The sequence below is a fragment of the Symphalangus syndactylus genome, chromosome 2 (genome assembly GCF_028878055.3).
Source record: "Symphalangus syndactylus isolate Jambi chromosome 2, NHGRI_mSymSyn1-v2.1_pri, whole genome shotgun sequence".
Taxonomy (NCBI): Eukaryota; Metazoa; Chordata; class Mammalia; order Primates; family Hylobatidae; genus Symphalangus; species Symphalangus syndactylus.
This window is the reverse complement of record NC_072424.2, coordinates 136,946,364-136,960,832: the sequence shown is the minus strand read 5'-3', so window position 1 is coordinate 136,960,832 and position 14,469 is coordinate 136,946,364. Positions and strand designations below refer to the sequence as shown.

General features: G+C 44.0%; 1 protein-coding gene across 1 annotated transcript in view; it reads left to right on the top strand.

The window, feature by feature from the left end:
- Positions 1 to 2,818, top strand: part of LOC134733499 (uncharacterized) — a 44,851-nt gene extending 42,033 nt beyond the window's left edge. Inside the window, exon 4 of the mRNA XM_063623067.1 lies at positions 2,776 to 2,818. Within this exon, the coding sequence (XP_063479137.1) occupies positions 2,776 to 2,797 (22 nt within the window). The 3' untranslated portion in view covers positions 2,798 to 2,818. The remainder of the gene's footprint in view (positions 1 to 2,775) is intronic.
- Positions 2,819 to 14,469: the final 11,651 nt, after the last annotated feature.

The following is a 14,469-nucleotide window of genomic DNA, read 5'->3' as shown; positions in this document are numbered from 1 at the left end:
ATGGAAATTTTTTTTAAAGCAATTTGCTTTATCTGCTTTTTCTTGGGAGATGAAACTTCTGACCAAGCGTGCTGGATTATCTCACTTAGTCGAGGCTGTTAGGTTTAGTGATGAGCCGGGCAGAGTTTGGAAATGAGTGTGAGCTTTGGACACAGATGGTTTCAAATCCCTGTCTTTTTATTTTGGAGCTCTGTTAAGCTTGGCCACACATTTCCTCATCTATGAAATAAGGAAAATAGAGCTCACTTACAGAGCATTACTAAAGATTTGATGTTAATGGATCAAGTCCTTGATGCTCAACAAATATTAGTTATTTTCCTTAAATGTTGATTTAAAAACTGAAATGGACTGAATTTACAGGATAGTGTGAGGATGTAATTACTTGTAATTACTGCTAAATTCCTATAAGTTCTTTTTCTGTTTTTTTTTTTTTTTTTTTTTTTTTTTAGGTGGAATCTCGCTCTGTCACCCAGGCTGGAGTGCAGTGGCGCAATCTCGGCTCACTGCAAGCTCCGCCTACCGGGTTCACGCCATTCTCCTGCCTCAGCCACCCCAGCAGCTGGGACTATAGGCACCCACCACCACGCCCGGCTAAATTTTTTGTATTTTTATTAGAGAGGATGGTCTCGATCTCCTGACCTCGTGATCCACCCGCCTTGGTCTCCCAAAGTGCTGGGATTACAGGCGTGAGCCACCATGCCTGGCCTTGTTTTTTCTTTTAAGGATGTATATTCCCTTGTTCCTGGTCTATTTTTTACAGTAACTCCTAATTGTAAAGACGATGGAAAGTTGGTTGTAAGGCAGATTAGCAGGACTGCCTCACCACAGAGTGTGGGACCTAAGTGAGGGACTGGGGAAGACCAGACAGGAAGGAGGGCTCTGCTAAAAATAAAACAAAAAGACCCTTGTGGCTCTTCCTTCCCTTTGATGGGTATTATTAGATTAACCCATGGAGCATGGAGAGAAAGAAAGAAAGGGACTGGTCATTTCTCTAAACTCAGGGTGTGAGCTCCACCGTCCTTTCTGCAGAAGGGGAAGCCCCTGAGACCATTCCTCTGCCAGGCCACCTTGCCCATTAGCAGATGTGCACAGTTACGTTACCCCACTGTCAACAAAGCACACCTTCCAGTCTGTGCACAAAGGTGGGACAGGCCCAGAGCTTAGTAGGAGGTGGAGGATGTGAGGAAGGTTATGGGCTATTTCAAGTTTCTTACAGACTTAGTGTCTCTTACATTGTGCTGTTAACACAGGAGCTAGAATGGACCCCTGCCTGGAGTTCACTTCTGACAGGAAGATCTGTGCTGTCATAGACCTTGGCCAACCTCTGTTTCATTAACACAATGAAGGCTGTCTCTAGAGAGAAGCTAAGTAAGGCAATTCTGCTGGGCCATGAGACTTCCTGTGTGCCTGCTGGTATGCCCAAATGCCACTACACGTGACTTTGGTCTCTTTGGATTAAATGATGTAATAAAGAGCTAACATTTTATTCTGTGTTGCCTGTGGACCAGGTAGTAGTATAACATTTTCATATTATTTCTATAATTTGGTCCTCAGAGCAACCTATCCTTGGTGTTTTTATTCTCAGCTTGAGGATCGAAATGCTGATGCTTGGGTTACCTCCTTGCCTAAAGTCACAGCACGAGTACGCAGTGAAGTTGGGATTTGAACCTGGATTTTCTTGTGCTTTAGACAGCTATGTGGGGGCCTCATAGTTCTGAGCCCAGATGTTTCAGTAGTTTATTTGGTCTAGGCTTTCTTGATATAGTGAAAAATTTGCAAAACAAAATTTAAGGAAAAGTTATAAAATAAAACAATTGGTCCCAGGAGGCTATAACCCAATTTCACCAAGATATTCTAATTAAAGAAATCATTTAAACTTGCCTTCCTTCTTCCTCATTTTATAGCCCATATGTTAAATTATCCCAACTCTTGATGGTTCAAATATCCCAGAAGATATTTTCTCCATGAATTGTTCAGGGTTAAGATTCCTCATTGCAGATCTCTATTTATTTTTACTATATGCCAAATGTTTTCATTTTCTGCCAAACTGTTCTTCCCTGGAATGCTGTACTCTGTAACCAGGGAGAGACCCAGTGCAAGGCTGGAAGCGGCCGGGAGACAAAAAGGACAGCAACTTTACACAATGTGCCCCCTGTCACTTCGAACCTCCTCCACCACAGTTTCCACTGGGACTGGTTCTGCTTGCAGATTCATGCTAGAGGCATGAATAATAGAAGTGAACAAATGAAGCAGAGGAACTTAAAAACCCATCCCCTTTTACTTAGATAATAGCCACCCTGAAACCCCCCCACCTTTTTTTTTTTTTTTTTTTTTTTTTTTTTTGCTAAAGTGCAGTGGCGTGACCTTGGCTCACCACAACCTCCGCCTCCTGGGTTCAAGCGATTCTCCTGCCTCAGTCTACTGAGTAGCTGAGATCACAGGCGCCCACCACCACACCCAGCTAATTTTTGTATTTTTAGTAGAGACAGGATTTCACCATGTTGGCCAGGCTGGTCTCAAACTCCTGACCTCAAGTAAGCCGTCTGCCTTGGCCTCCCAAAGTGCTGGAATTACAGGCATGAGCCACCACGCCCAGCCTGAAACCCCATTTTCGAGTATGCACCCACAAAGTCAAGACAGAGAGTCCCCTTTAGCACGAGACTGAGACAATGGGGTGAGGCAGAAGCCAAAATGTTCTCCTTCTCTTCCTTCCCCCAAATCCATTCAATGACCAAGACCATGTCATTCTAACCCATCCCTTCTGCCTCATCCCAGGCCCTCATCATCTCGCATCTGACTATTGCACCTGTCTCCTTACCTGCTCGGCCCATTTCATCCTTCATGCCACCACAGAGGAGCAGTGGCTTCAAGACTGATCTCATCTAGCACCCGCCTCACCTCACTCCCATCTCTTCCAATCCTCAATGGCAAACATCAGCTCAATAAAACATCAGTAACGTCACCTGCCTTCTTATGAAGCCCCTCCAGCTAGTGTGGCATTAAGAAGGTTTACTCTCTCCTACTTCCTCCCTCTCCTCCCATTGTGCAGGGAAATACTTGTAGTTTCCCAAACTCCCCACGCCTCCCATTCCCAGGTCACCTTGCTGAGTCCTCTCCAAGTCTCTTGCCCCTTCTTCTCCTCTTTGGGTTAACCCACTTCAGCATCAATGTCACCATGTCATGGAAGTCCACTCCAGCTGCCGCAGGTAGAGTGAGTTGTTCTTTCCTCAAGGTTCCCACTGCCTTTGGCATTGCCTCCCTATAATTGAGCCAGCCCAGGTGCCTTCCAGATGGGGCAAACCTTATCCACCTTGGGCTCTCACCAGCAGGGTCTCAACAGAAGTTCTCTGGATAAATGAAGAAATGCTGAACCAATAGTAGTTCTTTTCTATCAAGTAGTTATTTTAGCCAGAAATTTCCAAAATGGCCATACAGGGCAGCAGCATGATGGAGAGCAGGCTGGTGATTTAGCTGAACTTTAATTTGGTCCCAGCTGTCTGTGGGGGTCTTAAACTTCCAGATGCCAGTTTCCTCCCCTGTAAAATGTGGATAGTAATAGTACCACAGCATAGTGGTGACACGGAGATTAGAAAAGATAGTTATTAGGCTGGGTGTGGTGGTTCACACCTGTAATCCCAGCACTTTGGGAGGTCGAGGCAGGAGGATTGCTTGAGCCCAAGAGTTTAAAACCAGCCTGGTCAACACAGCAAAACCCTGTATCTACAAAAGAAAAAAAAAATAGCCAGGCCTGGTGGCTCATGCCTCTAGTCCCAGCTACTCAGGAGGCTGAGGCAGGAGGATCGCTTGAGCCCAGGAGTTCGATGCTGCAGTGAGCCATGATTGCACTACTGCACTCCAGCCTGGGAGACAGAGTGAGACCTCGTCTCAAAAAACAAAACAATACAAAATAGTTATTGAAAAATATTTATCACAGTACGAGGCACAATGAAAGTGCCCCAGAATGCCAACTTTTTTTAAAAAGTGCCTGGATCCACTAATCTCTAGTTTTATTACTCCGTTGTTCCTGAATCTCTCAGAAATCAAAATCCAATTTCATAAGTGCTTTCTCTCTTCAATGAAAAGGAGCCAGGTGTCTGCTTCCTCACTAGAAGGGAACTGGGAGAGAGACTTCACTTGATCCGGTCCAGAGGGGCTGGCAGATGGCAACCACAGTGTGGTGGGCCTGGAATCTGAAGACCTGGAAAACCCATGGTTTACCACGGAAACCATGACAGGACCTCACGTTAACACCCAGCCTTCCCTTTCCTCCCTGGGCCTCCCAAGCCCCCTTGCAGTGAAAGGACAGAGGCCACCGTGCTGAGCTGGAAGCCCACTCTGTGGTTTGACCTTTATTGTCCTCCCACATACTGCAGAGTGAGCTGCACTGCTATTACTCACCGGCCGCCTCGCTCACAGCACCTAGGGCTGGGGAAATCACAGGCGCTGGCAGCTTCTGACTGGTCCCAGAGGAGCCTCGGCTAGCATCAACTGCAAACCAAAGCATTTCCCATTCACACCTTCACTTCTCTTCTGATCACAGGGATCTCTCCTGCAATTGCTTTTGAGAAGAAAAGGACTTCATGGCAGCCTCTCTTTTCTCCCCAACAACCACACTTTTTAAGAAACTATTGTCGTGATCCTACTTTGAAGACATTCAAAAAGTTTTCTAATAGCTGCAGACGTGGCAAAGGTTTGTTTTTAGCAAAGGCTTTAATACTGCATGTCTGCTGCAGAGTGACACTTGACCAGTTTACAGCATCGGAATCTTATTGATTTACCTTCATCACCTCTTCTGGAAATAAGCTTCTCACATAGCTCTTTGCCTCCCAGGCGCTGCCCCAGAAGGGAGCACTTGTAGAAGTCAGTAGTAGTGGCCAGACGTGGTGGCTCACACCTGTAATCCCAACACTTTGGGAGACCGAGGCAGGCGGATCACTTGAGGTCGGGAGTTCGAGACCAGCTGGCCAACATGGTGAAACCATCTCTCTACTAAAAATACAAAAAAGTTAGCCAGGTGTGGTAGCACAAACCTGTAGTCCCTGTTACTCGGTAGGCTGAGGTGGAAAGATCAATTGAACCCAGGAGGTGGAGGTTGCAGTTAGCCAAGATCACACCACTGTGCACCAGCCTGGGTGACAAAGCAAGACTCTGTCTCAAAAAATAAATAAATAAAAAGAAGTCAGTGGTAGTTCCATGGGCCAGGAAGGGCCTCATATGACATAAGCAGGATGCACTGACTGCTTAACTTTGTTCACGAAGCAGGAAACAGGTATTATAAATAAATCTTTCAGCATGGGGTGGGCATGGAGGTGGCAGGAAAGGATGAAATTTTTTTATCAACAAGTTTGTTGAACTCTGTGTTGGATAGTATGCTACTCTACTGAGGGGCTTTCAATCTCATTGGAAGAAGATGACTCATGCACAGAACACACGCAGCCATTTATCCCATTAACTTCTTTGGAACAGCAGTTCAAGTCCCAATAGATGATTTCATTAAGAAAGTCTTGGGCATTAAGACCGGGAAAAGCGATATACCTCATTCCCATTTTAAAGATTCACACAGCACAGCAGCCTTCCGGAGGGTCTGGGAAATCCTGCCAAACAGAAATTGTTGTACAGCTGTCGGGATAGGATAGGTCATGCTCTAACAAACAACTCAAAAACCTCCATGGCTTAGGACCACAAAAGTTTATTTCTTGCTTGTGCTAACACATCGTGGGTCTGCTGCAACTCTGCTCCACGTTACCTTCATCCCAGGACCCCGGCTGATGGAACAGGCTCTGTTGAAGAGAGAAGAGGCATAGTAAAACATTCCTGGGCTCTTAAAGCTTGAATTGCAGGCAATATGTGCCTTATGCTGGGCACAAACAGAGCAGAGAGGGTATTGCACCTGGATGCAAGCAGCCCCACAGGACGGAGCTGGGTGACAGAGCAGGACTCCCATCACCCAGGAAGGGCCTGGCAACAAGCCCAGACCCAGAGCAGCAGTTCCTTTAGGAAGGGGCAAGTAGGCGCTGTGGGTCAGAAACAAAACAAAACAAAAAGAAAATCTATACCCCTTCAAAGTAGACTGGAGAAGGCAGGTGAAATGGATCCAGTTCAAATCCAGAGGCATAGAAAGTTGACTAAGTCAGAGAGGAAGCTGCTGTTTCATAGGGGATTTCCAAAAGGTTCTCTGCCTGGGTTTAGGGAGTCCTTAGGCATGGCAGGTAAGAACAGTTGGGTGTGTTTCTGCAGGGGCTGGAAGACTCCAATTTCAACAAGGAGTATGGGGTGTGGTTTTATGCCCATAGCAAGCAATAAACTCTCCTATCTTCTGAGACAGGCCTATACAAACCGAGAGTCTATGACCACTCTGCACCCCAGGGGGACATTTTATAGTTTACATATTTATCACAAAGGAAGATAGGAAATCATCATGATACACCAACCCCAAATAAGTCTGACAGAGCAGGGTCTCTGTTTGCAGAGAGCCAAAGAAGTGATTCTATATAAAGGCAGCTTTGTCTTCCCCCAGGGTGGTTATCAGCATCCCTGAGATTAATTCACTGACAGCATGACCAGATGGCCCCGAGAATCGAGGAGACCTGGCTCACCTACATGGGAATCTTATGCGTTTCCATTCAGATGGTGTTAAGGTTATTCTTGTGAACTATAAAGAGGGTGGGATAGCCAGGCCTTCCTTATCAGAAGATTGTATGGCTTATTCTCTTCTGATTAAAAAGTAGTCAGCAAGCTAAAATTAGAAGAAAACTTCTTTAAATTGACAAAGGATCTCTGAGAGAAATCTACTATAACCATACTTAAAAGTGAACCAAGGCTGGGCACGGTGGCTCATGCCTGTAATCCCAGCACTTTGGGAGGCCGAGGCGGGCAGATCATGAGGTCAGGAGATCGAGACCATCCTGGCTCACACGGTGAAACCCCATCTCTGCTAAAAATACAAAAAATTAGCTGGGTGTGGTGGGCGCCTGTAGTCCCAGCTACTTGGGAGGCTGAGGCAGGAGAATGGCGTGAACCCAGGAGGCGGACCTTGCAGTGAGCTGAGATTGTGCCACTGCACTCCAGCCTGGGTGACAGAGCGAGACTCCATCTCAAAAAAAAGAAAAAAAAAGTGAACCATTAGCATCATTCCTATTAAACAAGAAAAGAGTGTTCATTAGTTAATATCATATTAGCAATAACAAAAACAAAATTTAGTTACTGAATTTTCTACTGAAATTCAGTTAATGAAAGAATTAAGAAGCGTGTGTGTTGGGAACCTCCCAATATCCATTTTCCCTTTCTTTCACAGTAACAGAATTCTGAGCCAAGCAAATGACCATTCAGAGTAAGAACCACATTTCCCAGAGTCTCTTGCAGTTAGGCCAGTAGCCATGTGACTGAGCCTGACCAACAGGATGAAAGAGGAAGTATCATGTGACAGGTTCTGGGACTTTCCCCGAAGGGTCAGTTCAATGGAAGAAAAGCTTCATTGGCTTTTCTTCCATCCTGCTGCCTGGAACTGGATACTGCCATCTCAGATCTAAGGATGAGGCCACACTCTGGATGGGAGAGTGGTGAGCTGGACAGACTATGAGGACTTCCCAGAACAGAGATGCCATACTAGCCTGAGACTGCTCATCTCTGGGCATTTTATGAGACAGAAATAAACATCTATCTTGTTTAGGCCACTATTATCTGAAGGATTTGTTATTCAGAGTTGAAACAAATCCTAACTGATATGAGGAATAAAGATGAGACAATATTTATCACTCATCTAGATCATTTATCTTAAACAAAGGTCAGCAAACTACAGCCCAGGGGATGAATCCCACCAGCCATGTGTTTTTTGTAAGTTTGTTTACACATTGTCTATGTCCACTTTTGTGCTACAGTGGAAGAGTTGAGAGATTGTGCAAGCCCAAAATATTTACTATGTACTCCTTTACAGAAGAAGTTTGTCAACTCCTGATCTAGAAAATATAGAGAATCAACTAAACAAAAAGTTGTCTGAGTAAATACAAGTAACCCTAGTTCTGCTGGGTGGACTAGGGGTGGGGGATAAAATTGAGTTGCATAATCTGTTCTGTCGATGCCATCTAAAAGGATAATTGATCTAAATACAGATCCAATCTCCAAAAATCAATTGAGCCTCTGAATCCTACTCAACATAAGCTGTGTGTAAGAGATCCTGTAATTATTTAAGTTAAATCTGCAGTCTCTATTTAGGGCAATGATATCATTTGTGAAAAAGGCAAAGAAGTGATTTGGGAGGAACACTAGATTTGGAGTCCAAAGACCTGGATCTGTCTGAGCTCTATTGTTTACTAGTTTTTAGATTTTAACAAAGTCCTTCTTGGAGCCATGGTTTCCTCATGAGAACACCTCCTTGAAAGCTTGGGGCTGGAATTCAATAAGACATGTGTAAAACCCCCCTTGCAAACATGATGGACAAATGGATATTCTTTCACAGGGCTTACATATGCAATTGTTCCAAGTTTACATTATGGTGTTTGAAAGCTGCCTTACAGAAAAGCCAGCAGGATTCAAAGCATGTTCATAGACTGAAAAGATTTCAAAGTGTACACAATAACATTATGACCAGAAAACAACCAAACGTCAAGCAGACTTAAAGTTCAAGGATGAAATGATAAGAACATAGAAAAGGGGTGAGGTGAGGACGACACACGAAAGGATGAAAGGGGAAAAAGCAAAAGAGATAGGAAGGAGAAAGCCACTGTTCCCGGGTCTAAGATGGGAATGCTAGAGGGAGCAAGGGACATAGGGGCTGGGGTAGCCAATGGCTTTAATGCGAGAAGGAAATAGTGGTTCCTAATGGTTCCTCATCCTCATAAGCTCTTTCCCAGCTGAGGTTCTTTACATGTGCTGCTCTTTTCCTTTCTCTGGAAACATTCTTCTTGCCTCAGCCAATCTCTACCCTCACTCCCACCAACACCACCATTCCTCCCCCGCATCGTCAGGTTTCAGCCTAATTGTCACCTTTGCCGAGAAGTCTTTCTGCCATCTAACATCTAACGTCTCTTGAGAAACTGCAGGAGTGAATGGCAGGACGAAGTCACACAAGCAAATGGAGAGGCTAGATTCATCTAGAATGCTAAATGTTGGGTATTTTAGCACCTATTACTAGGATCAATAATGCCTTTACTTTTCAACAAGGTGGCAAATATGCCCATAAATAATGAAGAATTGAAATGTCCATAGATTTAAATATGTATAAAGTCTGATACAATGTTCTCATCTCCTCAGAGATTTGGTCCTCAATAAGCTCCAATGAAGGCAGAGACTTTGTTGATTCCCTGTCACGTCTTTGACACAGCACAGTGCCTGACGCACAGTGGATGCTCATCAAATATTGACAGGACAAAAGGGAGTGGACCAATCTTAGCAAAACTTCATAAAGCATTGGCGGCACCCCTGAGGCTTTTGTTACTGCTATAGGAACTTTGCTTGTCAAATCACAGAAGAGATGTTGCCAAAATTGTGTGGCTGGTGATAGTGTTAGACCCAGATAGACCCACAGTCAGACACTGTGTTCCCTATCATGTTACTTAACTACTATGTTGTGTAAGCAGAGTAAAGCATAGCTCTGCGTCAATACTGAAAATATAACTAACTTTCTACAAGTTACTTTGAACCCATCAAAGGATCACAGTGTACTCACAGATTAATTCAAACTGTTCTTAGTACTAAATTTTCGTTTTGCCATATCTGAAATTTAGAGATCATTTTATTTACATTTTCTTCATTGGATTGCTTTTGTTTTTATTTTCCTGTAAATAGAAGGGAAAAAAAGACAAAAGAAAAACAGAATGGTATGTATAGTGCTACTCCACACCCAACAACAAAAGCCAAAGTCGCCTTTCAGAAAAATGTGAGTCACTTCTAGAGAACACATAAATGCTACTCCACCAGAATGTGTCTCATCAAAAAATTGCCCCTGCTGTGTTTGTTTCCATTTTTACTCTCCGACTCTCCCTTCCCCTTCCATATCCCTTGGAGGATTTTGTCTACTGGATAGTTCACTAGTGATCCTTTGCAAATTGGAACATCTCTAGGAGTGCTAAAGTTTCAAATGTACGTTTCTCCTTCACAGAACCCTGATTTGGTTCCGGTGTCCACCCTCCCTCTCAGCCTATGTTTCTGAGGGGAAGATTGAAACACCCTCAGCTTGATTAGGGTGGACTTGATTGATCTAAGGGTAATTCCCTCCCCCTTACAATCAATTGGCCTAGGAAAAACATGTGACTCCACTCTGGCCAATGAGATGCCAGGAAAGGTTTCCTGGAGGCTTCTGGGAAATATAAACAGCTCTGTAGGAACAGTTCCATAAAACAACAGTATGGGAGACTCCTGTAGAAAATAGCACTTTTAAAAAAATGAATTCAGACTCTAAATCACATTAGGAAACAGACTACCAAAGGGGCAAATAGCAAACACAATAAATGGGAATATTTGCATTTCAAGAACTAAAAATAAAATAATCTGGCCAGGCATGGTGGCTCATACCTGTAATCCCAGAACTTCAGGAGGCTGAGGCAAGAGGATCTCTTGAGCCCAAGAGGTGAAGGCTGCAGTAAGCCATGATTTTGCCACTGCACTCCAGCCCAAAAACCAGAGCAGATTCTGTCTCAAAAAATAAAATAAGAAAAATAAAACAATCTGAAAAGATCCTAAATATATCTAAAATATGTAATGTAAAGATGTACATAGCATAAAGAGCATGGGAGAGAAAAAGAGAGATTAACCTCCAAAAAAAAAAAAAAAAAAAAACAAATTATACAAAAAGCCTTAATAGGTGGGTTTAATAGTTGAAGAGAAGAATAGTGAATTAGCATAGAGAACTAGGAAAAATAATCTAGAATGTAGTTCAGAAAGATAAAATGTAACATATGAAAGTTACAAGGGTGGCCAGGCGTGGTGACTCATGCCTGTAATCCCAGCACTTTGGGAGGCCGAGGAGGGGCGGATCACCAGGTCAGGAGTTAGAGACAAGCCTGGCCAATATGGTGAAACTCCATCTGTACTAAAAATACAAAAAAAAAAAAAAATTAGCCGGGTGTGGTGGCACACGCCTGTAGTCCCAGCTACTCGGGAGGCTGAGGCAGAAGAATCACTTGAACCCAGGAGGCGAAGGTTGCAATGAGCCAAGATTGTGCCACTGCACTCCAGCCTGGGTGACAGAGTGAGACTCCATCTCGGAAAAAAAAAAAGAAAAAAGAAAAGAAAAAAGAAAGAAAGTTACAAGGGTAGAGTGAGAAAAGTCAACATGTGTCTAATTAGAGTTCTAGAATAAGTGCATAAAATAGAAAGTTAGAGAGGCAATATTCAAGTGGTAATGGCTGAAAACTTTTCCAGAAGAGAGGAAAAACATCACTTTTCAAATTGTATAAGTAGACTGAAACCAGGACAGTATAAATAAAAGCTCCAAGGCACATGGTAACAAACCTGCAGAATATCAAAAGTAAAGAGAAAAAAACTGGACGTTATAAGAAAACAAAACAGAGAGCTAAAATGAATAATAACTAACCTGACAGTAGATTTCCAAGAAGCAATAACAGATACCAGGAGCCCTGAATAATATCTTTTAAATACTCAGGGAAAAACAATTTTCATCAGAGAGATCTAAATTCCAGCTAAATTATTATTCCAAGTTAAAAGCTAAATAAAGACAATTTCTGGCAACAAAAACTGAGAGTTGAATGCCCACAGACTCTTGGTAAAAAAAAAAAAAAAAGTTATTATTTTGTACGTTGGCAAGAAGGAAGTTGAATCCAAAGGGAAAAATGAGGATCCAAAAAGACAATGGTAACCAAAGAAATCAATCAAATGCACTGATCAGTCTACATAGTTGACTGGTACAGATCACAATTACAGCTAGTTAGAGATTGCTTAAAAATCAGGATGGAGACCAGATACAGTGGCTCACATCTGTAATCCCAGGATTTTGGGAGACTGAGGCGGGTGGATTGCTTGGGGCCAGGAGCTCAAGATCGGCCTTGGCAACATGGCGAAACCCAGTCTCTACAAAAAAATATAAAAATTGGCCAGGCATGGTAGCACACACCTGTAGTCCCAGCTACTCAAGAAGCTGAGGTGGGAGAATCACTCAAGCCCAGGAGGTCAAGGTGGCAGCAAGTGGTGATCGTGCCACTGCACTCCAGCCTGGGTGACAAAATGAGACCTGTCTCAAAAAAAAAAAAAAAAGTCAGGATAGTGGAACTGATATAACAGACGATATCATAAAAGATGGAAGAGAAGACTTCAGAAGAAAGTAAACCATTCTTGACTTGTTCAAGAAGAGTAGAAATATTAACCATCTCTAGATTTTGTTAGAAAAAAATAAGGTCGAGTAAGCATTAAGAATTAAGAATTAATGGATGATTTCTAAAATAGTAAAAGTAGAATGTATGTTTTTACCTTCTAAAAGGAGGCAAAAGAAAATTCTGAAAGCAGGTAAAAGAAAATTTGACCAATTCCACATGAGTGAGGAAGAGAGATAAAAAAAGAAGCAAAGTTTAAAAATGCAGACAGCAGGCAGAAACCAAACTGGTTAGTCTGACAGAGAGAATGTAATGCATAGAATTGCTAACTACCTGGAGAAATGAAAAGGCAAAATGGAAACAGTGAGGGATCGTGGATGTAGCAAAGGCGGGAAGCAGCTGTCACACCTCGGCTAGGAGAACAAAGGGAAGAAGTTGGAATTCTTAACAGTTTGGGGGAAAGCCTTGCAGAGCAAAACCCGTGAGAATCAAGTGATGCTCAGCCCGGTTGGGATCCCAGAGATCAGAGCGGGGTCCCTGTGAGGCTGAGTCCCTGACCTCTGAAGAGGGGCGGGACGCTGGGCAACAGGCACTCACAGCCCTAAGAGAGTGTGATGAGACCAGTTCTGAGAATCTTGGAAAAAACTGAAAACTGATCTCAATTCCTGCTACTGGATGGGACTGCCACTGCCAACCTGAAGACACGGACAAGTGTCTGACCGGAACCGAATGAGAGAAAGCAGAACTAGGACAAACCAGGAAGGAGCAAGTCCCTTCCCCCTCCTCCAGCCTGCAGGGGTCCAATCAGCAGAGCCCACAGGGAGCCAGGCAGCAAGGCAGGCACTGGTTTGCAACGTCCCAGCCCAGCGTCTCAGGGTGGAGGATGGCAGGTTTGGGACTGAGAAACCAAAGCTCCATACCTGGCACAGCCTGCCCTGGGCTTTGCTTCCACACACTCCCCTCTGTGAGCATTGGAACTCCCAAGACATCCATGTTTCAACTTAACAAGATGGGGGGCCGCTTTCATAAGAAATGGAGGCATTCCCATTCTCTCCCTTGAATGAGGAGATACAACATCCCAGTCATCAATGCTGCCATCTCCTGAAAACAGGCCACTGTCCATCTCTGGGGTGGGTGCGTTGTTCCTCAAATTCAGTCACAGCCCATTCAAATAACGTGATACCTAAGGACGAAATTGTCAGTTAATCTCCAACAATACTTGCTCAAAGAAATAAAGAGAGGGAAAAGGCAGAAGACAAAATATGTTCATATGTAAGCACACTCATGCACACACTTATGACGAATGTGAGAGAGTACACGGAGTGGCTTTGGTCCCCCTTTCTCTAACTGATCATGAGGCTGTCGTTGATGTGTACAGCTTCTTTCTGCACTGGCCATTCTGTTTCCTTTGTCCTCGGCCATGGCTTCAGCTTGTGAGGGTTCTCTACACAGTGACTGGAACCTTCATTCCTAAGGGGTCAGTGACCCTGCATTTTTGTTGTTACTATAGTTTTCCCTTAACGTTTATTATTAGACATGGAAGAGCTAAGGGACAGCCCAGAGAGTCCCCTGGGCTCCAGAGAATCCTCCCTTGCCCCACTGTATGGCAACAACTGCATTTCCTCTTGGTGGTTGCATGTCCACCCCAGCCAGTGGGGTAATGCCCTTCTCTTCTGTGCGGTTCAGTGGTGTGAGGAGCCCCGAGTGGTCAGATAGAAGTCTCAACTGGCAATCAATGGAACCACTGTTGGTGGCCTGCTGGAAGTATTCCTCCATTGCAAAACAAAATGCCCTAGAAGAGCTCAAATGCAGGACAACAGAAGCCAAAAATTCTAGAAGTATGTTACTAGGTGGAATAGTGAGATTTCTGATCAATGAACACTGGGTAAAGGAGACGCACATCCATTAACTGGAGAAGTTGACTTCAACTCACTTTTGTTTTTCTCCCCAGCTACAGAGGCATTCCTCCCCACCCCCGCCACTATCATTTAATCGGCCTCACCTGGTAAAATCTTGCTAAAAATCCAACTTTTAAAATAATAACTCCCCAGTTTGAGGGACTCTCAGCTGTGGCCTCTCCGAATGTATTCACCTCTTCTGAGACATCAGAGCCAGCCAGTTGCCATCTTGTTCTAGCAGCCAGCCCCACACATCTCTACGGGCAGGACAGCCCATTGCACATCCACTACTCCTTGGAGGAAAAGAA